The sequence below is a fragment of the Prionailurus bengalensis genome, chromosome B4, assembly GCF_016509475.1.
Source record: "Prionailurus bengalensis isolate Pbe53 chromosome B4, Fcat_Pben_1.1_paternal_pri, whole genome shotgun sequence".
Taxonomy (NCBI): domain Eukaryota; kingdom Metazoa; phylum Chordata; class Mammalia; order Carnivora; family Felidae; genus Prionailurus; species Prionailurus bengalensis.
Genome location: NC_057358.1, coordinates 41404584 through 41430740, shown reverse-complemented (window position 1 = coordinate 41430740; position 26157 = coordinate 41404584). Strand labels below are relative to the sequence as shown.

The 26157-nt window shown below is 45.4% G+C and overlaps 2 protein-coding genes and 1 non-coding gene across 4 annotated transcripts in view; all 3 read left to right on the top strand.

Annotated features, from left to right (window-relative positions):
* Window positions 1-14764, top strand: part of CHD4 (chromodomain helicase DNA binding protein 4) — a 30166-nt gene extending 15402 nt beyond the window's left edge. Inside the window, 19 exon segments of the mRNA XM_043561815.1 lie at window positions 436-560; window positions 845-1082; window positions 1246-1421; window positions 4574-4754; window positions 4839-4925; window positions 5015-5103; window positions 5210-5343; window positions 5685-5829; window positions 5944-6109; window positions 6367-6464; window positions 6574-6703; window positions 7974-8045; window positions 8354-8404; window positions 8407-8490; window positions 8720-8828; window positions 8936-9068; window positions 12969-13164; window positions 13896-14059; window positions 14219-14764. Coding sequence (XP_043417750.1) covers window positions 436-560; window positions 845-1082; window positions 1246-1421; window positions 4574-4754; window positions 4839-4925; window positions 5015-5103; window positions 5210-5343; window positions 5685-5829; window positions 5944-6109; window positions 6367-6464; window positions 6574-6703; window positions 7974-8045; window positions 8354-8404; window positions 8407-8490; window positions 8720-8828; window positions 8936-9068; window positions 12969-13164; window positions 13896-14059; window positions 14219-14236 — 2396 coding nt within the window. The 3' untranslated portion in view covers window positions 14237-14764.
* On the top strand, window positions 6142-6281 carry LOC122474176. Its single transcript, XR_006294857.1, has one exon.
* A 959-nt stretch (window positions 14765-15723) lies between the features above and the next one.
* NOP2 (NOP2 nucleolar protein) lies at window positions 15724-25999 on the top strand. Of its 2 annotated transcripts, none has more exons than XM_043562129.1 (16): window positions 15724-15851; window positions 16130-16236; window positions 17922-17967; window positions 18140-18228; window positions 18405-18649; window positions 20258-20313; window positions 20429-20604; window positions 20704-20903; window positions 21059-21148; window positions 21995-22082; window positions 22159-22299; window positions 22879-23018; window positions 23165-23254; window positions 23433-23555; window positions 23676-23904; window positions 25217-25999. In XM_043562129.1, exons 2-16 carry the CDS (start codon window positions 16134-16136, stop codon window positions 25873-25875), a joined length of 2475 nt encoding a protein of 824 aa, XP_043418064.1. In that variant the 5' UTR covers window positions 15724-15851; window positions 16130-16133; the 3' UTR covers window positions 25876-25999. The 2 variants fall into 2 exon arrangements, with proteins under 2 accessions (XP_043418064.1, XP_043418065.1); XM_043562130.1 differs by having other exon boundaries at window positions 15740-15868.
* Window positions 26000-26157: the final 158 nt, after the last annotated feature.

Here is a 26157-nt window from a genome sequence, read left to right as displayed (position 1 = left end):
GTGAACTTAGAGTGTAACTCTAAAAGTTACACTCTGCTCACCACAAGTGTAGTTACCATCTGTCATACAACACTATTACAGTATCACTGACCATATTCTCTATGCTGTGCCTTTCACCCCCACGATTTATCTGTTACATAACTGGATGAAGGAGGTATTTGAGAGTATGGTCATGCACTGTTTCTCCTCAAACTTTTACTACTCTGATGTTTGCCTGATGAGGTTTTGTATTTCTGACATTCTTTCTACATTTATTAATAAGAATTCAGGAGACACTTTTTTTTTTTAAGATTTTTTTATTATTTTTAAGTGATCTCTACACCCAGCTTTGGGATCGAACTCCCAACCCTGAGATCAAGAGTCAAATGCTCTACTGACTAAGCCAGCCAGGTGCCCCTCAGGAGACCCTTCTAATGATTTTTGTTCCTTCCTTAGCACCGGGTGCTCAACAGTTCTGCTTCTTGCTTTCTACTCGAGCTGGGGGCCTTGGAATCAATCTGGCCACTGCTGACACAGTTATTATCTATGACTCTGACTGGAACCCCCATAATGACATCCAGGTGAGCAGAGGTAGTGGCCTTCATATACAGTAACTTATTGGTAATGCAGTGTTCTCTGTGAGGGCTCCACCATCTGGAATTAGTTGTTTCAGGGGAAAACAGTAGATTCTTTTTGTGTCTTTTACCTTATTGTGAACCAGAGAGTTTGGGTTAGCCAAGGTCTTAATTGGGGGTAACATGAGAGAAGGTGGGGTCTGGGGGGGGGAAGTTTGTGTGAAGGCAAACACAGAAGCAGGAAAATAGGATTACTTCAGTTTCTGACTTTGCATCGTGCCCACCTTCAGGCTTTTAGTAGAGCTCACCGTATTGGGCAGAATAAGAAGGTGATGATATATCGGTTTGTGACCCGTGCGTCAGTGGAGGAGCGCATCACGCAGGTGGCAAAGAAGAAGATGATGCTGACGCATCTAGTGGTTCGGCCTGGGCTGGGCTCCAAGACTGGATCCATGTCCAAACAGGAGCTTGATGACATCCTCAAGTTTGGCACTGAAGAACTATTTAAGGATGAAGCCACAGATGGAGGTGAGCTAGTCAGGAACTTGTTTTGGTGTGGGGCTTGGCCTCTCTAGAGGGTATATTTGATACTTAGGGTCCTGAGACTTGGACCTAGGGTCCTGTGGGACTTGCTTTTTCACTGCAGCTGCTGAATCTGACTTTGAGGGTATGGACCCCTGATTCTTTGTAGGAGGAGACAACAAAGAGGGAGAAGATAGCAGTGTTATCCACTATGATGATAAGGCCATTGAGCGACTTCTGGACCGTAACCAGGATGAGACAGAAGACACAGAATTGCAGGGCATGAATGAATATTTGAGCTCATTCAAAGTGGCCCAGTACGTGGTGCGGGAAGAAGAGATGGGGGTGAGTATGAGTCCAAGGCAATGCTGTGCTTGATGACTGGTCTGGAATTTGTTATTGCGACCAGGATGGTATTTGAGACAAGAGGAAAACATCTGTAGGTAAATCAGTACATTGAATTGATATACCTCTTTGAAAGTAAATATTATCACACATGGGCAGTCACATTCTCATTTTTGCCGTGGCTATCAGGAAACTCATAGCCAAATTTCACACTCAAAACATTTATATATATATTAGCTCTTCCTTATCAGAATCTCTTTTTATCTTTTGTAGTTTATTGATCCTACAAATAAACTTTTGATTTCTATCTCAAATCTCTTGGGAGAAAAGGCAGGAGATGAGATACATATCTGGGCAGCCTATTTCTCTGTACTTCTTTTTTTTTAGTATTTTTATTTTGGAGAGCAGGCACTCGCACGTGTGTGCAATGAGTGAGTGGAGGAAGAGCAAAGAGAGAGAAGGGGACAGAGGATCTAAATCGGGTTCTGTGCTGACAGCAGAGATCCTGATACGGGGCTCCAGCTTACAAACTGTGAGATCATGACCTGAGCCGAAGTCAGTTGCTTAACTAACTGAGCCTCCCAGGTGCCCCTATTTCCCTGTACTTTTTATAGCAATAGAACTGTTTTCCCTTTTTCTTTTCTTCCTTTCCTTTTTTACCAAAAACAAAACAAAAAAAACCCTAAAACTGATGAATGTGTGGCTTCTTTAATAATTTTCTCCCCCAAAAGTAGAGAATAAAATGAAAAAAACAAATTGACTTTTTCTTCTGGTCCTCTTTAGACCATTCAACTCAGAGTTCTTTGAATTGGCATAGCTTTCTGGCAGTCTTTGCCATCTTTTCCCAGCTTTCCAACTCAAAACCATCCCCCCCTTATTGCTGTGTTTTTCTGATATATACCTGTTCTCTTTGTTTTCTTCTGGAGATGATGCTACTAGACTCTGTTGGAACTGTGACTGAGAAGTCTGACCTAGGTGTATGGGCTGTAGTATTCAGTCAAAACCGCCCTCCTGTAAGGTGCTTTGTGTTTCTGTTGGGGCAGTGACTGCACGGAGGGGTGATTGGCTTGGGGCAGCACATGCTGAATGGTTGGGAAGGGAGGGTGGTCCTCCCATTGATAACCTCTGCTGTTGACTACTCAGGTATACAAATGGCCCTCTCATTAGCAGCTGTGGCTGCCATCTACCTTACAAGATTTTTTAAATTGTATTTTTTGAATAAATAGTAATGCACATTCAAAATTCAGAAGATACCAAGGTATCTCTTTCCCATCTAGTTCCCTCCCTGGGGATAACTGAAGTTTTCAGTTTTTTGTATATTTTCCTAAAGGTATTTTATGTGCATACAAATTACATTCATACATATGTATACATGCATGTGCCTATATATACATACATACACACATATAAACACTTTTTTCCCTTTTCATTTTAAACACAAAAGTAGTCATATATGATGTTCTGTACCTTGCTTTTTGTCCATTTGATTAATCTTGGAGATTTAGCCCAAATAAATTACATAAAGAGCTCCTCCTCCTTTAAAAAAAATTGTTTTTAAGATTATATATTTTTTAACTAATCTCTATACCTAGTGTGGGGCTCATACTTTATAACCCTGAGATCAAGAGTCATGTGCCGTACCAGTTGAGCCAACCAGGCCTCCCCTTCTCCCCTTTTTTTTGCTGCATAATATATCTTTGTTTGTAAGTACCGTTATTTATTTATTTAAATATTTATTTATTTATTTAGAGAGAGCATGAACAAGCAAGCGGGGGAGGGGCAGAGAGAGACAGAGAGAGAGTGAGAGAGAATCCCAAGCAGGCTCTATGCTCTTAGCATCAGAGCCTGACGTGGGGCTGGATCCCATTAACCATAAGATCATGACCAGAGCTGAAATCGAGAATTGGACACTTAATCCACTAAGCCACTCAGGCGCCCCCATGATTTATTTTTTAACATTGAGGTAAAGTTGACAGCATGTATGTTTAGTTTCTGTTGTACAACAAATTGATCTGATATTTATGTATTTTGTGAAACGATCACCTGGTAAGTCTAGTTAACATCTGTTACCATGCATAGTTGTGCATTTTTTTTTTCTTGTGATGAGAACTTTTAAGATCTATTCTCAGCAACTTTCAAATATGCAATACGGTGATTATTAACTGTAATCACCATGCTGTGTGTTATATTCACAGGACTTGTTTATTTTATAACCGGAGGTTCGTACCTTTTGACCCTCTTCATCCATTTTGCTCACTCCCCACCCCCAGGAATTGGTTCAGTTAGTTCCATAATGATAGACATTTAGGGTGTTTCTAATATGCTGTTAGTAGTGGTTTAGTTCTAATGTAAGGGATTTGGAATCAGTTACTGGTCTTGAAGTGTCTGAAAAAAAGATTTTTGGAGGAACGTAAACATTACTAGAACATAAGAGAGTATGTATGTATAATTTGGTTTTGTTTTTTGCACACAGTTGGCAAATTTTTATGAAATTATGAAGAACAGAAGAGCTTATGGTCCTTCTACTTTATCTCTTATGAAGATTTTTTGTAGTATTTCAGAAGCCCTTTTAAAAAAAAAATTTTTTTTTAACGTTTATTTATTTTTAAGGCAGAGAGAGACAGAGCATGAACGAGGGAGGGTCAGAAAGAGGGAGACACAGAATCTGAAACAGGCTCCAGGCTCTGAGCTGTCAGCACAGAGCCCGACGCAGGGCTTGAACTCATGGTCTGCGAGATCATGACCTGAGCCGAAGTCAGCCACTTAACCGACTGAGCCACCCAGGCGCCCCCAGAAGCCCTTCTATTCTCCCTTCCTATCTAATCTCTTTTTCGTATATTTTGCCGTCTCCCAACTGTGTAGGTCTCAGTAAAAAGTGTTAGAAGAAAGCATACTGTCTCTTCATGCTTCTCTTGTGATAACGTCATCTCACGTTTTTCTTTAGTTATGTTGACTGCTAATCTCTATGTAAGTATGAGGAGCCATGTCCTGTCAATTAAATTTCTCTTAAGTTCTTAGGTCCAACCAGGCACACTAAGTATTTTAGAATCCAGTCCTGAAAAGGAGCTAGCACAGTGGGAACTGTGAGGACCAGGGGTAGCTGGTGGTGCTGACTTCAGCACCCCTGAGTCCTGGCCCTCCCTCTGTCCCAGGAGGAAGAGGAGGTAGAACGAGAAATCATAAAACAGGAAGAAAGTGTGGATCCTGACTACTGGGAGAAATTGCTGCGGCACCATTATGAGCAGCAGCAAGAAGATCTAGCCCGAAATCTGGGCAAAGGAAAAAGAATCCGTAAACAGGTCAACTACAATGATGGCTCCCAGGAGGACCGAGGTGTGTGTGGCCGGCCCCGCCCCCCACCCATGGGCCGTTCCACTAGAGCAGTGGGCCCCGCTCATCTGCCCTCTCTCCCTCCAGATTGGCAGGACGACCAGTCCGACAACCAGTCCGATTATTCAGTGGCCTCAGAGGAAGGTGATGAAGACTTTGATGAACGCTCAGAAGGTGAGGGCTATGCCTTTCTGCTGACTTTTAAATGTTACTTTGTTTAATACCTCTGTCAGTGTCGCTTATGCCTCCTTTTCTTTTTGCAGCTCCCCGCAGGCCCAGTCGCAAGGGCCTGCGGAATGATAAAGATAAGCCATTGCCTCCTCTGTTGGCCCGTGTTGGTGGGAATATTGAAGTAAGTGCTGTTTGATTCTAAGGAGGGGTGATGGGTGAGTGCTTGATATTTGGTCTTTGATGGAGTAAGACCTGCTCCCTCTCACGTAGGCTCCTTCTTCTTCTAGGTACTTGGCTTTAATGCTCGTCAGCGAAAAGCCTTTCTTAATGCAATTATGCGATATGGGATGCCACCTCAGGATGCTTTTACCACCCAGTGGCTTGTGAGAGATCTGCGAGGCAAATCAGAGAAAGAGTTCAAGTAAGTTGAGAGCTGGAGTGACTGTACAGAGCAAGAGTTTTTAATCTCTGGTCATTCCACACTACTCGTCCAGGCTGTGCAGGGAAATTGTCCGTGTTCTCTGTTGAAGTTGATGGGTGAAGCTGTTAGTAATAGGGCTCTTTGTGTTTCTAGCTTCCCTAGAAGAGAACCTGGGGCGTGGTGTGGGATCTGGAGAACCATCCTTCAATGCGATTGTGGGCTTTATCTCAAGATGGAGCCAGAGTGGTTGTTGCCTAAGTTAATGCCTAAGTGGTTGGAAAGATCTCATCTAGGAGTTGGCCTGATAGCTGTTTAACTCATTTTTCACTTCCTTACTACAGGGCTTATGTGTCTCTTTTTATGCGACATTTATGTGAGCCGGGGGCAGATGGGGCTGAGACCTTTGCTGATGGTGTCCCCCGAGAAGGCCTGTCTCGCCAGCATGTCCTTACTAGAATTGGTGTCATGTCCTTGATTCGAAAGAAGGTGAGCCCTGAGCCTCTTTTCATTGTTCAGAGTTTGTAGGGAAAACTGGAGGGCCAATAGGAAAGGAGCCTAGAGCTGGAATTGAGTCTTCACTATCTTGTCTTATTGCTCCAGGTTCAGGAGTTTGAACATGTCAATGGGCGCTGGAGCATGCCTGAACTTGCTGAAGTAGAGGAGAACAAGAAAATGTCCCAGCCAGGGTCACCTTCCCCAAAGACTCCCACACCCTCCACTCCAGGGGACACACAACCCAATACCCCTGCACCTGCCCCACCTGCTGGTAAGTGTGCTTGTACTCTCTTTTTCTGTCTTTTGTCCTTGCCTATGCTTTGTCTGCTCCCTTGTGCTCAGCTCTAACAGGGGAGTCTGGCAGGACACAGAGCAATCTCCCTCTCAGTTTAGGAGAGCCGTCCTAAGAATAGGGCTGGCTCTTAAAGGCACGAGAGGACAACTTAAGATGAGACAAACTGAGCGGGTGTGACCTTCTCGCTGGTCTAGGACCTTCCTCCTAATTAATTGTCTTCTGTTGGTCTGCAGAGGATGGGATAAAAATAGAAGAGAATAGCCTCAAAGAAGAAGAGAGTGCAGAAGGAGAAAAGGAGGTTAAATCTGCAGCCCCAGAGGCCACTGTCGAGGTAAGAGATGGGGGTGACTGGATGCCATACCAAAGGTAAATGGATAAGCCCGTTCATCCTTTTCGATCGTTGGCCTGTTTGCTTCAACTTACGTCTTTTTCCTTTGAAGTGTACACAACCCCCTGCCCCTGCCTCAGAGGATGAAAAAGTCCTTGTTGAACCTCCCGAGGGAGAGGAGAAAGTGGAAAAGGCAGAGGTGAAGGAGAGAACAGAGGAACCGATGGAGACAGAGCCCAAAGGTATCCACATTTTCAAGTACTACATTGTGCAGATCCCTGTGAAGCTCTTTGACTTTTAACTGGGCTATGGGGTGTCAGGAAGAAGTGAAACCCTGAAGAATCCTGCACCCTTGAATTTAAATTGAGGGTTTTTTCCCCCTTAAGATGTCTTTTATGATGTTAATCATGGAGATTTAGGATTAAGACTGTTCCAGGGCATGTGGGTGGCTCGATTAGATTAGTTAAGCGTCAGACTTCAGCTCAGGTCATGATCTCAGGGTTTGTGAGTTCAAGCCCCAAGTCAGGCTCCTTGCTGACAGTGCAGAGCCTGCTTGGGATTCTCTCTCTTTGCCCCTTCCCCATTTGCATGTGCTCTCACTCCCCTGTCTCTTTCTCAAAGTAGATAAATAAACTTAAGAAGAAAAAAAAAAAGACTTCCATTTGGTTATGGTGAGGAACAGAGAACATTTTTATTTATTTTGTTTTTTAAGTTAATATGTAAATTTAAAGCAAGCATGAGCAGGGTAGGGGCAGAGAGAATCCCAAGCAGGCTCTGTGCTGTCGGTGCAGAGCCCCACTTGGGGCTAGATCTTGTGAGATCATGACCTGAGCTGAAACCAAGAGTCAGATGCTCAACTGACTGAGCTACCCAGGAGCCCCCTTCTTTTTTAAGTCAATTAATTAATTATTATTTATTTATTTTTGTTTTGTTACAAAAAAATTTGTTTAATGTTTATTTTAAAAAATTTTATGTTTTATTTTTTTTGAGAGTGAGTGCAAGTGGGGGACGGGCAGAGAGAGAGAGAGGGAGACATCCGAAGCAGGCTCTAGGCTCTGAGCTGTCAGCACAGAGCCTGAGTGGGGCTCAAACCCACGAGCTGCTCGATCATGACCTGAACTGAAGTTGGATGCTCAGCCGACTGAGTCACCCACGTGCCCCTTTATTTATTTTTTAACGTTTATTTATTTTGGGAGAGAGAGTGCACGCAAATGGGAGAAGGGCAGAGAGAATCCCAAGCAGGCTCTGTGCTATCAGTGCAGAGCCAGATTCAGGGCTCAGTCCCACAAATTGTGAGATCATGAATGACCTGGGCCAAAATCCAGAGTTTGATGCTTAATCCCTGAGTCACTCAGGTGCTCCAAAAGATTTTATTTTTGAGTAATCTGTACATCCAACATGGGGCTTGAATTCACAAGCTCGAGATCAAGAGTTGCATGTCTGTGACTGAGCCAGCCAAGCACCCCAAAATATTCTTCTTTATACACTCTCAATGCCATCTGTTCTCTCCAGGTGTTGCTGACGTGGAGAAGGTAGAGGAGAAGTCAGCAGTAGATCTGACTCCCATTGTGGTAGAGGACAAAGGTGGGTGTTTGGAGAAGCTGGTTATGATTAAAAAGGACTCTAAAACTAGATGCAAGGATTTTATCTCTGGGATAGCCCCTGGCCTCTTCCCATCCACACCCATATAGCTATTTTATTCCAAGCTAAAAGACTCCATCTGTCCCTACATATGATTGTCATGGGCCGGTGGCATCTTTTTCTGGGTTTGAGAAACAGTGTGGAGAAAGGGTGGAGGTGGCTGGATACTTGAAGCATATAATGCTGTGGGTAAAGGCCAAGGTGCTATGCTTTTGTATGGCGCTGATATTTTTCTTCTGCATATCCTGTAGAAGAGAAGAAAGAAGAAGAAGAGAAAAAAGAGGTGATGCTTCAGAATGGAGAGACCCCAAGGACCTGAATGACGAGAAGCAGAAAAAAAATATTAAACAGCGATTTATGTTCAACATCGCAGATGGTGGTTTTACTGGTATGACAATGAGGGACCATCTGGGGTTAGAAGCATCTAAAGTGAAATTAGGGTTCCTGTACAAAGACTTCGTTAGATGAGGGACTGTCAAGCTGATTCTGTGTTAGAAAGCCATAGGCATGGCATACTACTAAGATGGCATCTGTGGGGGCAGAGATAAAGAGTTTTTTGAATTCTTAAAGACATTTGTGTCTCTTTTTCTCCCCAACCTTCCCCAAATTCTCTTCAGAGTTGCACTCCCTTTGGCAGAATGAGGAGCGGGCAGCCACAGTCACCAAGAAGACTTATGAGATCTGGCATCGACGACATGACTACTGGCTGCTGGCTGGCATCATAAAGTATCCTTTGCCTGAGTCTGGGCTGAGGTTCTTAGTGAAGGTTTCTGAAGATCCCATGTTTGAGGTTCTTTCCTTGTTTTGTTTTTCCTGAGCCAATTTTCCAATAGCCATGGCTATGCCCGGTGGCAGGACATCCAGAATGACCCACGCTATGCCATCCTCAATGAACCTTTCAAGGGTGAAATGAATCGTGGCAATTTCTTAGAGATCAAGAATAAGTTTCTAGCCCGAAGGTTCAAGGTGAGCAGGATGGGGAGGAATGAAATGTTGAAGTGACAGCTTTTATTTTTATTTTATTATTTATTTATTTTGGGGAGAGGAGGAGGGGCAAAGAGAGGGAGAGAGAATCCCAAATAGGCTCTGCACTCTCAGAGACCAGACGTGGGGCTTGATCTCACAAACTGAGATCATGACCTGAGCTGAAATCAAGAGTTGATTGCTTAACCAACTGAACCAGCCAGGCGCCCTGAAATGACAGCCTTTACAGTGCAGAAGGGACTACAAAGGAGGTAGTCTATTCATGCAGCCATGCTGTTTATTGTGTTTTCCTGTGTATGTTACTTAACTTTTTATATTGTGAAAGGCTTTGTTCCCAAGTATCTGAAATATTAGAAATATGGGGGCACCTGGGTGACTCAGTCAGAAAAGCATGCCACTCTTGATTTTGGGGTTGTGAGTTCAAGCCCTACAAATACAGAGATAACTTAAATAAAAAGTTAAAAAAAAAAAAGCAAAAAAACTAATACCTAGAGACTCGAAAGTTAACCAGCTCTTCAAGGGCTCAAGATGACTGTGCCTAATAAATGACACAGACAGAATGGCACCTAGCTAACTCAGTAGGGCATGCAACTCTTGATCTCAGGGTCATGAGTTCAAGCCCCACGTTGGGCATGGAGCCTAGTTAAATACATACATACCAATAAATGACACAGACATGCAGTGGATATGTTGGGGGAACACTATAGGTTGGAGTGTGCAGGAAAGATACAGAGATGGGACTGAATTGGATCTTTGAAGAGGGAGGGCTGTCAGTGGGCTAGTGGTACTTTTATCTGCATCTGAGAGCACCTGTGTGGATAAGGGGTGGGGTGGATGCAAAGAGGAGATGCAAAGGTAGAGCTTCATTCTCAGAATCACTAGAGTTAGTAAACCCAGGGCTGAAGAGAGTCTCAGTCTAGAATTCGGCAAACGTACATTGAGGGCACCTTTGTGCAGACCATTAAAATGGGATACCATGAAGACAAGATATGGGGATTTTAAGCTGACTGTAACTGGGGGGTAAGAAATGTACACTAATAAATCTTCAAACATGTGCCAAGCAACGAGTGGCACAGGGATACAAAAATAAGGCATGGTGCCTATTCTCAAGGAACTTTTGGTTTAAGGTAGAGGCAAATGTGTGATAAAATGAATGCCACTCTGTGTATTGGGAGGGATTCATATGGAAGTTCTCCAGGGAAAATTAGGGAGCCAGAAGAGAGCTCCCAAATGGCTTTGTGGAGAAGCTGGTATTGGAATTAAGTTTTGATTAATGTAATAGAGATAACTGGATAGAAACAGAAGGCTGTTTGAACCAACGGGATTAGGTAGGGCAGAGACCTAGAGGCAGCAGAGCTTATGGTGTTTGCAAACAGCAAGTAGTCCAGTCGGGCTGTAGAGAACACTTGTTTGGGTGATGGTGGGAGGTAGTTGGAGAGATAGGTAAGGGTTAGAGGTCAGTAGGTGCGTTTTTGGCACCAGATGAGAGTTTGGACTTGACCCTATAGTTAGTTAATGGGCAGGCATTGAAGGATTGTGAAGAGTTTTGATATGACCAAGGGAAATGGAAACAGCATTCATGAGATTATAGAACTGCTGTATAGTCATGAGGTAGCGAAGGCTGGGCTGTGGTGCTGGTTGTAGAAAATGAAAAGGATAAGATAAAGGAAACAAAATACCAAATAATTGATAGGATTTACTGATTTATTGTAGGGTCAGCAAACCTTTTCTATTAAAGGGCTCGATAGTAACTATTTCAGGCTTTGTGGGACGTACATGTTGCAAATACTCTCGTAGTGTGCAAGTAGCCACAGGTGATAAACGAGTAAGTATGAATGTGTTCCCATAAAACTGTATTTATTGATGCCAAAATTTGACCTTCATATAATTTTTATAAAGTGTCACAAACTGTTGATTTTTTTCTAGCCATTTAAAAATGTAAAAAACTGGGGTACCTGGCTGGCTCAGTCGGTAGAGTGTGCAACTCTTGACCTTGAGGTTACAAGTTCGAGCCCTATGATGGGTGTGGAGATTACGTAGAAAAACAAGATATTTTTTTAAAAATGTAAAAAAACCATTCTTAGCTCTTGAGCCATACAAAAACAGCCAATGTGCCAGATTTTGGCCATAGGCCATAGTTTTCTGACTCCTGACTGATTGGATTTGAGATACAAACTAAAGTTTTGAGCCTGAGTCACCAAGAAAAATGATCATTGGCAGTTCAGAGAAGTATGAAGAGGGAGCAGTTTGTAGAGTTAAACTTAAGAAAAAGTCCTAGTGTTCTCCCACTACCCCCATCACCATAAACAAGTGGGATCAGAGTGATCAACCACATGAGTGGGATCAGAACGCTCAGTGCTTTGAAATGAAGGTTCAAAAAGCATCATTTGCACAGAGGTGCTGGCTGAACTGGGAAAGGAGAAATCACTTGAGGGAGTGCGTTAAAAGAATAGCAAGCCAAGGGCTGGCCCTGGAGAAAGCTCATAGTATGGGACAGGAAGAGGCAGTTGGTGAAGGAGACAGGATCTGTAGATTGAAAGTAGATGCTTGGTCTGTCTGGGGATAGATTATTCTGCTTGATGAAGCATGTCCTGTGGAAGAAACAACAGCCCATTATTCTCATACTGTCCTATTTCCTGACCCCTAATGGCTTTATTGTTTTTAAGAACCAGTGGATGGATACTTGAGCAAATTAAGTCTTATAACTTCTGAAACAGCATTCTGTCCCTCGGAATATATTGCAAAGAACCTTTTACGTAGCTCCATCAGGTGACGTGTAAGTGTTCATTGCAGCATAATTTTTGGTGGTGGGGCCTGTAGGCAACCTAGATGTTCAGCTGGGACACTGGGAGTGTGCATAGGCAAAATGTGGGTTCACATCATGAAGCGTTCTAAGCAACAGAAGAAACAAAATATATGTAATAGAACAACATAAATTGAACAAATTAAAAAGATCTGAAGTGGGGAAAGGAAGAAAAGCTTTTTATGTGTACAGAACAACATTTTGTTAAATTAGAAATATGCACATGAACCAATATTCAATCTTCAAAAACACCAAAAACCACGCAGTAAGTATAAGTGTTGCCTATGGAGGAAGGAAAGGGAATTGAAATGAGATATGGAGATAAAAGAAAATAAAATAATTTTAAAAAGTAAAACAACTTAAGTGATATGATATGGTAGGTATATCCATAGAAGGGACTATCATGCAACCACTAAAAAGCATCTTTTGTCAGGGGCGCCTGGGTGGCTCAGTTGGTTAAGCATCCGACTTCAGCTCAGGTCATGATCTCATGGTTAGTGAGTTCAAGGCCCACATCGGGCTCTGTGCTGATGGCTCAGAGCCTGGAGCCTGTTTCGGATTCTGTGTCTCCCTCTCTGCCCCTCCCCTGCTCCTGCTCTGTCTTTCTCTGTCTCTCAAAAAATAAGTAAATGTTAAAAAAAATTAAAAAAAAAAAAACATTTTTTGTCAAGAGCAGTTAATAATAAAGGAAGGTTTTTACTATGGAATTTTGAGTGAAGCCATGATGTAGATCTATAGAGAGAGAGTGATCTCTGGTACATAAAAATACATATATGCAAAGAAAAACCAGAACATGTTAACAGTATCTTTAGGAGGTGCAATTACTTACAATCTTAATTTTTTATACGACTACTTTCTAAATTGAAACTATCATTTTTGTATAAGCAAATCAATAAAGGGCAAGGAGTTTTAAAAACATGGACTTCCAAATGGGGATTAAAAAAAGCAAAAGCAATGTGATGTTGAGCTGCTTGTGTGTGGGGGAGCTGTCTGTAAGGTTCTTTATAGGTTCTGAGAAGCCTGTCAAAAATCAGAGTAAGTATCAGTCCAACCCCCATCTCCTCTTTATCCTTCTCTAGCTCTTAGAACAAGCCCTGGTGATTGAGGAACAGCTGCGCCGGGCAGCTTACCTGAACATGTCCGAGGACCCTTCTCACCCTTCCATGGCCCTAAACACCCGCTTTGCTGAGGTGGAGTGTTTGGCGGAGAGTCATCAGCACCTGTCTAAGGAGTCAATGGCAGGAAACAAGCCAGCCAATGCAGTCCTGCACAAAGGTAGCCAGTGGCTCCCCTGCCTCCTGCTGACTCGGTCTCCTTCCTCCTCCTGAATACATAGTTACTCCTTGTTTCCAAAACTTTCAGAGTCCCTCTGGCTGGGATCTTTGCCTTCTTCCTTGAAAAGCTAGTATCTTAGAGGCAATCAAGGACAGTGGTTCTTTGCCTCTTTTAACTCCATATATTCAAGTTCTTGGAGGTGGAAAGCAAAGCAGAATAATAGAGTATCATCTGAGATAATTTAGAGGTGACTTCAGGTGATTTAAGATCCAGTTAGATTCTAGATCCCTTTCAACATTTTGTTTCTAACTAAAGTTCAAACATGGGGGGTGGGGTGGAGGGTGAAATGAGGAAAAGGCTGTTACAAAGGAAGGAGGAGATAGCTCCAAAAGCTGGAGAGGGAAGATGATGAAAAAAGGAAACAACAGGAATAAGCTTCTCTCATGGAGGGAGAATACAGACGAGACAATAGGGAGCAAAGTGCATTGAGGGCTAAGTGGCATAAAAAAGCATAGCATCATGGACAGTTGGAAGTGGAATATAAGAAGTAGTAACTTGGGCATGGTGGAGGCCAGTCAGGTGACTCTGACTGACAGACCATACTCCAGCACATCACTCACTTAGATCACTGAGAAGTAACAGAGGGGCCTGGTTCACCGTGCTAAGAAGGATCTCAGTCTTGACTACCACAGCTCACCATCTGTTTCCCCCTGCACCCCTACCCCATGCAGTTCTGAAACAGCTAGAAGAACTGCTGAGTGACATGAAAGCCGATGTGACTCGACTCCCAGCTACTATAGCCCGAATTCCCCCAGTTGCTGTGAGGCTACAGATGTCAGAGCGTAACATTCTCAGCCGCCTGGCAAACCGAGCACCTGAACCTACTCCACAGCAGGTAGAGTGTTTTCTGGCTAGCTGTTCCAGCAGAGCCAGTCTGGAACTTGTAATATTGCTCTCCTGGTTGGGGGGTGCAGGGGCTTACCGGTGAGTTCCCTTGGGATCAGGTAGATTCCTATGGTTGGAATTCTGACTCCCTTGGCTCTCTTTCCTGTAGGTAGCCCAGCAGCAGTGAAGATCTGGATCGATGATACCACCTCCACCGCTGAGCAGTGACCTTCCTCACTTTCCCTTGCCCAGCTTCTCCCCTGGGGCCTGAGAGACCCTCTCCTTCCTTCTGCCCCATCTTCCACATTGTAAAGGAACAGCCCCCAGTGCACTGGGGAAGGGGAGGGAGTGAGGGGCGGTGGTGCCCTTCCTGCTGGAGAGACATGCAGCAGTAGCGCCGGCGCCATCTGCAGGGAGCTGGCGGGCTGGCCTTCTGGGCCCTGGCTTCTCCCCACCGTAACGCCTGTTACACACAAACTCTTGTGGGTTCCCGCCAGGCTTGAAGAAAACGATCTGAATTTCTTCCTCCTTTTGGTTTTATTTTGTTGGTTTATTTTGTGTTTTCTTTTCTCCTTTTTTGGGGGTATTCAGAGTGGGCCGGGCCCCTGGGCGAGACACAGCTACCTCTGTTGGCATCTTTTTAATACCAGGAACCCAGCGGCTCCAGCCACTGAGCAGCTAGAATGAAATAAAGTGGAAAAAAAAAAAAAAAAAAGAACCAAAAGCATAAAAAACCACAGCAAATTTCTTGATGAAAATTGAAAATAAAAGTTTCCTTGTATTTTAGTGCTCTGGTTCAGTGTGGGTGTAGGTGCAGGTGGATGAGTGTGTATGACAGGAACTCTGGGAAATGTGTATTTGAAACCTAAGGGGGTCACCTTGTATTCTGATATTCTTCAGAAGAGCCATGTTCTGCGTGCATGTGCCTTATGTGGTGGGGATCAAGGATGACTGCCACCTGGAAAATGCGAGGCTCCAAAACCATACTTGGGTTCATACCCTGTACTACTGATTCATGGCTTTGTGACCTGAGGGAGTTAACTTACCTGGGCTGTAGATTTCTCCTATAAAATAAAGATATATTCTTCATAGAGTTTGTGAAGATAAAAATAGTAAAGTGCTTGGAAATGTTTTTAACAGCTAAGCACCGCCTTAGTGTTTATTTGGAGGAAGGCTGTAATTTTTCCTTAACTAATGTGAAATTAGGACACAAGAAGTCTTGCTCTAGCCTCTAGAGATGTGAACCCAGGCAGAGACGAACCTTACTTAACGGGCTGAGCGGGGGTTTTGGGGGCCGAAGAAGCGGGTCTCCTAATCAAAGGGCTGGGAGGTGAGAAGCATGCGATTCCTTGGTCTTGAGACGATGGTAGGGCGGAGGAGGGCTGAAGTCTCACGCCCCGGTTGGAGGAGCGGCGGCGTGGAGGTACCAGTTTTTCCCACTGATACCTGCAATGAGGCAAGAGACCAACCCTTTGCGGACGGGGGTGGGGTGTGTGGGGTGGAGGGGGTGTTGAAAAGCGTTCCGTCCGCATTGCTTTCTCCGCTCCCGGGGACTGAGTGGAGGCGGTCCACCGGCGAATTTCCTCCGGTGGTGCTGCCGCCAGCCTCGCGCGCGTTCCCAGGGGGAGCCTACGTTCTGGGTTCTGCGGCCGACCGGAAGAGGCGGGGCTACGAGGCGGGAGCGCTCTGTGCGCCTGCGTGAAACATTTCCGTAGCGTGTGGTGTCCGACCCTAGTCTCAGAGTGCACGTGGAGTGCCGAGCCGCTTATCCAGGGGCCTCTCGGGCCTGGACCCTATTTCAAGTGAGCCGAGGCTTCGGGTGGGTGTGGAGGAAGTTGGGGAAGGGTGACTGCACTGACTCAGACTGGGGCGTCGGGAGGGGGACGTAGTACAAATGGTGTGGGACCCAAGGGCCGGGTCCAGCATAAAATGGAGGTTTTATGCCATTAGGGGCTGTTGGGACTGCTGAGTCGAGATTCGAGGCGATTCCCTTTCCCAGTCTAATAATGCTAAGTATGCGGTCTCCGTTTCCCTTTCCAATACGCGCGACTCTACCTTCTCCCATTTTTCTTTTCCCCAGTACTATGGGGCGCAAGTTGGACCCTGCAAAGGAGAAGCGCGGGCCAGGCCGTAAGGCCCGGAAACAGAAGGGTGCTGAGACCGAACTAGCCAGATTCTTGCCTGCAGGTAAGGGTTAGGCCTGGCCTCCTCCCCTCACCTCCTCCCTTCTCCAGTTCTTTAGGTTTTGCTCCAGTTTTTCATCTGTATCATATCCCCTTCCGTTTTTAGTCTCTGTAGTCACTGTTCAAGTAGACTTTTCTTTGAGCCGAGTTACCGAATTTAGACAGTTTCTAGAGAAACCAGAGTATATTATGTGAGTTATTAGAAAGTAAGTATGAATCAAACACTGTCCTTAGCACTTACAGAAGACGTAGCAGGGACTGAAGCACCCATGCAAGGGGAGGTCCAGTTTAACATTGAAGGAATTTAGACGACCTACACAGTTAGAGTTTAAAAGGATTTTAAGCTGGGGGACACCTGGATGACTCAGTTAAGAGTCCGGCTCTTGATCTCAGCCTAGGTCTTGATCTCAGGTCACGATCTCACAGTTTGAGGAATCGAGCCCCTTGTAGGGCTCTGTACAGCGCAGAGCCTGCTTGGGATTCTTTCTCTCTCTTCTCTATGCCTCTCTTTCTCTGTCTGCACCTGCCCTGCTTGTGCTCACTCAAAATAAATAAATAAATGTTAAAAAAAAAAAAAAGATCGTAAGCTGGGTTTGGGAAGATGGTTGACATGTTAGTAAGTGGAAGTTGAGAAGAAAGTGGTCACCATCAACTAGTTGTGTTGTGGAGGGCATGACTATGGCAAGGCACAGATCTGATTCCCACATGTCTGCTGCATGGAAGGCTGGGGTGGGAGAGAAGAATGGACAGGTACTTTGTGTTGGGCATTTAGAGAAAACAGTGCAGATTATTGAGGTATTAGAAAGTGCTAGGCACTATACTGAAGCTTTTGGATACATTATCTTGCCTCATTCATCTCGTTCTCTTAGCGCCCTGTGAGAGAGGCATTGTTAAGGAGATGAAAGCTGAGAGATTAAGTAACTTGGTCGTGTAAATGACAGGGCTGAGATTTAAACTTTCTATTTCTTGGAGAACATAAGAAAAAATCACCTACAAAGGTAAAATCTGCGGTTGGTTACTGAGTAAATTGAGAGGAAAGGAAAGGAGAAGACAAGACAGTTTTGTTTGTTACAAAACTTCGTCCATTTCTTACAGACTTAGCAGTGTTTGAAGTGGTGGAGCTTCTACAGGTCTTTCAACTCCTTCGGTCTTCTGTTGGCAGACTTAACGGCGATGGCAGAAGTGGTAGTGTAGGGACCACAGTGCCAGATCTGCGCAGCTTAGTCTTTGCATCTTGGTTTTGCCACAGAAGGAGCAAGTGTATGTGCCATGCTGGCTTATTTCAGATTGTTTTCACCATTTTCCTGAAGGAGGAATCATAACGGGTCCCATATTTACCAACCCATTACCAGCTCAGACCTTTGGTGCGTTTAGCCATGTCTCTGTACACTAGGTCCAAGGCCAGAGAGAAAAGATGAATTTTGAATCTTTTGTTTCCAAGATGGTAGTAATGCTATTGATTGAAATCAGAAGCCTGGAGGGAGGCCCAGTTTGGATTGGGTGATGCACAACCAGATGGAGATCATCTTTACATCTCTCATCCAACTCTTCCTGGAGGGCTATGAAGCAAGTTACAACCTACTCCCTTTAATTAGTGAATTAATTTTTTCTTCACTTTTATTTTCTAATGTTCTTTTTTCATTTCCCCTGTGACCTACTGTTTTGCCTCTCTCTCTTTTTTAAATACAGCGGGTGATGAAAGTTCTAAGAGGCTGTCTAGTCGTGCTCGAAAAAGGTGAGTGTGGGTGTCCAGACTTCCATAGACGAAATTGGTACTGTTCATCTTTAGTCACATGATTACATGTGATCATACTGATGGAAAGGGTTGTTTGGGGACTGTTGCATTGCTATGCATTTCTATGGCAGAGTCTAAAGGTGTGTTCTGTTTCCTCCACATATCGTTTCAGGGCAGCCAAGAGAAGGTTGGGTTCTGCTGAAGCCCTTGAGATGCCTAAGTTTCCTGGGGCCAAACCATTCCCTGGAAAGTTACCAAAAGGTCAGTGAACATAGGAGCTGTGTGCTACATGAGAAGTCCTCTACGTCCTGGGTAGGGAAGGACTTGTTGAGCATTTCTGGAGTGAAAGGAACAGCCAGAGGACATTTTTAGGGGTAGAAAGTACAGGGTTCATCAGTGTGTGCCTGCCATCAGTCTAGGATTATTCAAACCCTTAGGAGTCTCTGGAGGAGCTGTCCAGACACCTGGTAAGAAGGGAGCCCAGTCCTTACTCCGTGCTTCTCAAGGCAAGAAGCGTCCAGCACCAACCCACAGCAGTGAGGAGGAAGAGGAGGAAGACGACTCCGAAGAGGATGATGTGGTGAACCAGGGGGGCCTCTGGGACTCTGAGGACAGTGACGCTGATATGATAGATGACTATGGTGCTGACTCCACTTCAGATGACAACGATGAAGGTGAAGAGGTGAGGTTTCTCTCTGTGGGTGTTCAGGAAGGGATCCTTGCCTTTTAGTTTTTCCAGATCCTTTTTTTTTTTTTTTTTTTACATTTGTTTATTTTTGAGAGACAGAGTGAGACAAAGTGAGAGTAGGGGAGGGGCAGAGAGAGGGAGACATAGAATCTGGAGTAGGCTCCAGGTTCTGAGCTGTCAGCACAGAGCCTAACATGGGGCTCAAACTCATGAACCGCTAGATCATGACCTGAGCTGAAGTCAGACGCTTAACTGACTGAGTCACCCAGGCAGTTGAGAATATCCGTCAGTGATGAGGATACGTGGAGTAGAGAAAAGGGGTTTTAGCATTCCACCACTGTTTTCCTGTCATCTGTGTTTTTGTTCAGTGCACATACAAGTATAGATAAGCTGTAGGATAGAGCATTTTGAAATAGGAGACTGTTCAGTGGTGGTGAGGATATGGTCAGGGGAATCTTTGAATGCCCAATGTGAGGGGAATAGAAATGCATACACATTTTTTATAAAGCATTTGGTATCTGAGAACCTTAGGAGTTTCTTCCTTTTGACCTAGTAATTCCGTTTAAGAAGATGATCCAGAATGTGGACAAAGATTTATTCACATTTATGTAGGGGTTCCTGGCTGGCTCAGTTGGTAGAACATGCAACTGTTGATTTCAGGGTTGTTAGTTTGAGCCCCATGTTGGGTGTAGAGATTACTTAAAAAAAAAAAAAATCTGGGGCGCCTGGGTGGCTCAGTCAGTTGGGCGTCCGACTTCGGCTCAGGTCATGATCTCATGGTCCGTGAGTTTGAGCCCCACGTCAGGCTCTGTGCTGACGGCTCAGAGCCTGGAGCCTGTTTCAGATTCTGTGTCTCCCTCTTTCTCTCTCCTCCCATGCTCATGCTCTTTTCTCAAAAATAAATAAATGTTAAAAAAATAAAATTTTTAAAAAATCTAAAAAAAAATTATCTATGTATTACACAATTAGTATATGTTAGGAAAACTCAGGTGATACAGGGTTGTATAGGATGAAAAGAAAGTTCCCATTTGCACTGTTTCTCACAGTCTGCCTTTTCTCTACAGAGTTACTGTTAGGAGATTTGCAGACACCTTGTGGACCTTAATGCCCAAAACTCTGAAAACTGCCAAAATAACCAATATGCTTCAGTAAATTATGGTTCATTTATATACTAAATTAACATTTGGCCGTTATGTCTATGCAAATGCTGGTGATCTGTGAATGAATGAAAAAAGGCAGGAAACACATGTGAAAATGCATCACGATTTCAACTATGAAAAATAGTATGTCTGGAAGAAATGTGGCAAAATGGATATCCAAGGACAATTTTTGTCTCTTCTGTATACATATGGGGGTGTATTAACATTCAGAACTTTTAATGGGAAGTGAGTTACACACAAAAGTAGAATAGTGTGATGAAACTCTATGATGTTACTTAGTTTCAACAATGGTTGACATATTCACTTCTATTCACTTCTTTAGCTTTCCTCCTTCCTTCTGAGAGTTACATTTGCGTTTAGGAAACAAAGTACAGAAATGGGATACTACTTGGGAGGGTGACAGAGCAGGCTTTGCATTACTAGCCCCTGCCTCTTTTTTCAGCTGCTGCCCATTGAGAGGGCTGCCCGGAAGCAAAAGGCCCAGGAAGCTGTTGCTGGGTGAGTTTTGGAAACTCTTAGGATGGAGCCCAGGCAACAGCTGGGATGAAGGAATTGAGGAAGGAGGAGGTGTCTGTTTTCATCTCTGAATCACTGTTTCTGGACCTGTTTGTAGGAGCCAATGGAGTGAGGAGGAGACTGAGGAGGAGGAGGAGGAGGAGAAGGAGGAAGCCGAGGAAGAATCCCCTGAGTCAGGCCCTCAAAAGAATGATGAGACAGATGGGGGCCTGCAGATCAATGTGGATGAGGAGGAGCCCTTTGTGCTGCCCTCTGCTGGGGAGATGGAGCAGGATATCCTTCCAATGCAGGGTGAGGGGTAGGGAGAAGGTGCTTGAGAGAGGGGATTTCCAGGCCCTGGGACATCACCAAACAGTTCCTTAACACGTCCACATGCCCAGGCTCCAGACTTGCAACGAATTCACAAGCGCATCCAAGATATAGTGGCAGTGCTGCGTGACTTTGGGACGCAGCGGGAGGAAGGTAGATCTCGTTCTGAATATCTGCACCGGCTTCAGAAGGATCTGGCCACTTACTACTCCTACGGAGACTTCCTGCTTGGCAAGCTCATGGACCTCTTCCCTCTGTCTGAGGTAATGAATTCTAATCTAAGGCCCCTTCTGCTTTTCTTTTCTTATCTTCTCTGTTTTACCCTGAATGAGGAAGGCAGTCCGTCTCCTTGCTCTTTTCTCTTCTGGCTGAGCTCCTTGGCCAGCCTGACTTACTCCCTGCCATTTTGCTTCCTCAGTTGGTGGAGTTCTTAGAAGCTAATGAGGTACCTCGGCCCATCACACTCAGGACCAATACCTTGAAAACCCGGCGCCGAGACCTTGCTCAGGTGAGGGCTGGATTTTGAGATTTATCTCAGGGAAGTGTTGACTTCTAACCCCAGAGACTCCTCTTTCTCACTCTGAAGGGGGTTGGGGGGCTGGGGTCTTAGTACGTAAGCATTTCTTGTACAGGCATGATCCCAGGAGGCAAACCCAGGCAGGCTTAGTGTCATGCTGGATTTATCTGACTGACTCAGGGCCCAGGACCTCTGTGGAGTGGGAGACTCATCCCTTCAGCCTCTGTTCCTTGTGACAGGGTTAAGACGCTGGCATCAGGGAAAAAGTGCTGCCTCAGAACAAAATGGGAGTTGTCTGCCTTTTAGATCATTGAAGAGTTGGTAAAACTGTGGTTCCTGCCCCCAGAAAAAGACATGACACACATGAACAAACAGTATTTTAAACTCCTCGTTTCCAAGGGTTCAGGGACCCCATGGTAAAGACCACTGTTCTACGGTTAGTGGTGTGGTGTTGTATGTAGTCTTTCTCCTGGTGCGAAGGTAACCTACTTGATCTTTATCTTTAGTGTGTTGTGATGTTACATTTTTGGATGGCAGGGGTGCCTGAGGCTTTTGGAAAATCAGAGTTCAGTTCCAGGAAACAAAAGGACAGGAGCTGACAGTCTGCTCCATTGGGCTGGAATTCAGACCTTGAGTTGGAGCCTCAGGCTAAGGGAAAGGACATCATAGGATGGTATGGGAGAGGCCACAGCCAATGAGTCTGTGGTGATTGTATCGTGACTACAAGCTCTGGAAGTGGTGGTGCCACAGGCCTCAGTAGAACCACGTTTTCATATTTCCACCTGTTTTCTGGGTGTAGGAACCTACAAGGTCTTAAAATCTTCATTTTATCTTCAGGCGCTAATTAACCGTGGCGTTAACCTGGATCCCCTGGGCAAGTGGTCAAAGACTGGACTGGTGGTATATGATTCTTCGGTGCCCATTGGTAAGTGTTCCCTGCCTGGAAGCCCTTCTGTCCCTGCCCTCATCCCAGCATGTCACAGATGGGTGTCCTTCCACAGGTGCTACCCCCGAGTACCTGGCTGGGCACTATATGCTTCAAGGAGCCTCGAGTATGTTGCCAGTCATGGCCTTGGCACCCCAGGAACACGAGCGGATCCTGGACATGTGTTGTGCTCCTGGAGGAAAGACTAGCTACATAGGTATGAAAAGGGAAGGTGGCGTAGGAGCCATTTGGCTTTCTGCTTTTGGAGTAGATGGGGTTGCTAACTTACTAGTGTGCAAGAAAACCATACACAAGCAACTAGCAGAGTAGTGAGGAGTGTAGGCTCTGGAGCCAGCCTGGTCCAGCCCCATGTGTGCCACTAACTACCCATATGACCTCAGGCGAGCCCCTGGTCTTCTCTCGTTATCTGTAAAATGGGGTGCTAAGTGTCCTTGGCTTGGGGGTTATATTATGCTTGGGTTGTTAGGATTAAGATAACACTGTTAGAAGTCCTTGGTCAAGTGTTCAGCACATAAGTAGTCATAACCATTTCATTTAGCTGTTAGCACCAAAAAGATGTTCGGTAACAGCGAAAGAAATCACACCAGCAGTCTTGTTCATCTCACAGTGCAGATTGGGTAGACCCGTACAGTAGACTGTGGGGAGGAGGCTTATTGGGAGTGAAGTTGCCTTGAAGCAGTGAGACTTCACTTACGGGTTCTTGGGCAGGAGGGTGGCCAGCGGGTGTGGAGGCAGAGGAGCTGGCTGGTGAGCACTGTGCCCTCTCTCCCCTCAGCCCAGCTGATGAAGAACACAGGTGTGATTCTTGCCAATGATGCCAATGCTGAGCGGCTCAAGAGCGTCGTGGGTAATCTGCACCGGTTGGGAGTCACTAACACCATCATCAGCCACTACGATGGGCGTCAGTTCCCCAAGGTGGGGTTCCCCTATGTGTGTCTCTCTTGAGGTCTTCCAGTTCACCTGTCCCCTTCCTGACCTCACGGTATTTAGACTTGCTCCTAGGAAATAATGGTGCGGTACAGGTTGCCAAAACATCTAACTAACCTACCTCTTCTCCCCAGGTGGTGGGGGGCTTTGACCGAGTACTTTTGGATGCACCCTGCAGTGGCACCGGGGTCATCTCCAAAGACCCAGCTGTGAAGACTAACAAGGTGAGGAGTTGGGGGGTGGGGCTAAGGGTGGGAGTGGGGGCCAGCTGATAGGGCTTGGCTGGGCCTTGCAGAGGTGGAATGGGAGGTAGAGGGGCACCTTGAGCAGTTAGTAGCTCGCCTCTTCTGAGGCTGCCTTTTGAAGTTTTGACACCCTCGTATCGGTCTCTCCTTGGGACAGGATGAGAAGGACATCCTGCGTTGTGCTCACCTTCAGAAGGAGTTGCTCCTGAGTGCTATTGACTCTGTCAATGCCACCTCCAAGACAGGTGGCTACCTTGTCTACTGCACTTGTTCCATCATGGTGAGGCCTTTGTTGTGGCAGAGCAAGAGGGGACAGGGCTAGGGGTCTCTTTGCCCCTTAGAGCTCTCTTCAACTCCAGCTCTGCTTTTCCGTCCATTTTTGTCTCCCCCACATATCCAGGTGGAAGAGAATGAGTGGGTGGTAGACTATGCCCTGAAAAAGAGGAATGTGCGGTTGGTGCCCACAGGTCTAGACTTTGGCCAGGAAGGTTTTACTCGCTTTCGAGAAAGGCGCTTCCACCCCACTCTGCGTTCTACCCGCCGCTTCTATCCTCACACCCACAATATGGATGGTTTCTTTATTGCCAAGTTCAAGAAATTCTCTAATTCTGTCCCTCAATCCCAAACAGGTAAGCAGTCTGCTCTTTCTCCCCTTCATCACCCACCACCTTTGCTCTCTCTGCCTTGAAAGAGGCGTGTGACGCAGGGAAGGGAGGTACTTCTGCCTCCCTTACACCAGCCTTTGCGTGCTTGGATGAGAAGCCTCTTTCATTTCAATTAGAATTGTTCCGGAGCCTGGACCCCATTTGAGTGTATGTTAAAGCACACGTACAGATGGGGACTTTTCCCTTGATTCTGCCAAGTCGCTGCAGTCTTTCGGCACTAGATGCACTCCCAGTGCAGTTGTGGTTTCTTTTCCTTCTTGGCCAAGGGGTGCCTTCCTGGTAATAGACCTCTGCTGGCCCAGCACTGTCAGCACCGGGTTGGCACAAGTCTCCTCAGAACTATCAGCAGTTCTCTGAGTCCATCACGTTAATTGCAGCTCTTTTTCTCAGTCATCTTGAGTCTGGCCTGGATCTCAGAGAGAAGGGTGGGGTTTCTGGAACAGGCTTGATGGTGCTGCATGCTGGGATATAACCCAGGTTTAGTTAGAAGAGGGAGAGGCAGGTTTCTTGGACTATAAACTGTGACTTATTGAGTTGATTTTTTTATTTACTTATTTAAGTAACTTCTTAAGTTCAAGCCCAGCATGGGGCTTGAAATCATTACCCTGAGATCAAGAATCATGTGCTCTACTGACTGAGCCAGCCAGGTGCCCTGATTTTTTTTTTTTTCTTTATAAATAATGTCCCTCACAAAAGTCACATCTGAATGTTAACAGAAACCTTAAGAACTAGAACTAGAGAAATTTGCTGTAACTTTTTTTTTCACTGTAACTTGAAAAGTACCTATTTAATGTCATTTCTCACTTATGTCTTACTGGCTTGTTTCTGGTTGCTATGTGTGACTTATTTTCTTGTATCTCATCAAAATCCACATGAAAAAAAAAATGGTCTTTGATTTAAAAAGCCCAGTGCTTCAGGTGTATTCAGGATTTCCCTCCTCCTCAGAGTGCCTTGTTACCTCCTGCCCTCAAGGGGACAGAGCTTCGTTTGAAACCTTTTTGCCTATGGGTGGGGAATGATCCCTTTCTCGTAATTTATTTTTTGATCCTTTTTTCCTTAATACGAGGTTCAAATATGACTTGAGTAAAGGCCAGGTGATGTTAAGTAATACGAATTTAGGTAGTGTGCTCTTAGGCACTATCCCAGCTGTGTGGAACACTTGGCCAACAGTACCCAGACAGTTTTCTTACCTTAATACCATTTACCTGCTCCACTAATGATGAGGATCCAGTGATGAGGCCCATTTTCTCAAACCATATGCTTAATTTTAAACCAGGAAATTCTGCAGCTTCCACCCCTACAAACCTAGACTTGCCTGAGGTGAAAGATCAGATGACCCCCAAGCCTAAGGGCAGCAGCCATCCTGCCAAGAAAGCCAGAGTGGCTGTGAAAGCAAAGCAGCAGTTGCAGAAACGGCAACATCCCAAGAAGGCCTCCTTCCAGAAGCAGAATGGCATCTCCAAAGGGACAGACTCAAGTTCGCCTACTGTATCTTGTGACACAAAGTCCCAAGCTTCTTCTAAGCTCCAAGATAGCAGCCAGCCAGCTCAAAAAGCTGAAGTGATGAGGGGACCAAAGGTGCCTAGGAAACTAAAGCAACAGTCAGCTATGCCACAGGCCTCCAAGAAAGTTGCCTTCCGAAAGCAGAATGCTTCCAGGGGCACGGACACGGAAGTGCCAGTGCTATCCCTCTCCAAGACCCAGGCCACTCTCAAGCCTGAGGACTCTGATCAGCCCCTTGGAAACAACAAAAGGGCTGAGAAGGTAAAGCAGCAATTGCCAGAACAGCCTTTCAAGAAAGCTGCCTTCCGGAAGCAGAATGGCACCCCCAAGGGGCCTGAGACTTCCACTGTGTCCCTTCTCAGTTCCAGCCGGCCCCCACCAGCGAAGAGGAGAAAATCTCAGTCCAGAGGCAGCAGCCATCTGTCGTCTTAGACGAATGGTTGAAAGTAGGCAGGGGTGGTTCATTACTGTTAATCACTGGTTTGGAACTATGGCCTCTGTGAGGTTGGTGTCCCCACTGTGCATATGAAATCTAATACACATTTTATACTCTCTGGCCACTGTGTGTTTTTTGAGGGGACTGGGTCCTGGCTTTGCTGCTTAAGGGTAGGGCTGGGAAGGTGGGACAGGGACCCTCTGAAGAGAGGAAACTGGTATACTGAGAAATCAGTTTCAGGCTCCTGGGTTTCCGTGGTCTCAGGGAGGAAGAGTCAT

Bases quoted from the DNA above. Each gene is read 5' to 3' on its own strand.
- NOP2 (XM_043562129.1), top strand. From the start codon at position 16,134: ATGGGGCGCAAGTTGGACCCTGCAAAGGAGAAGCGCGGGCCAGGCCGT. The intron at 21,149-21,994 runs GTGAGGGCTGGA...TTTTATCTTCAG, and splicing joins GGCGCCGAGACCTTGCTCAG to GCGCTAATTAACCGTGGCGT. The intron at 22,300-22,878 runs GTATGAAAAGGG...CTCTCCCCTCAG, and splicing joins AGGAAAGACTAGCTACATAG to CCCAGCTGATGAAGAACACA.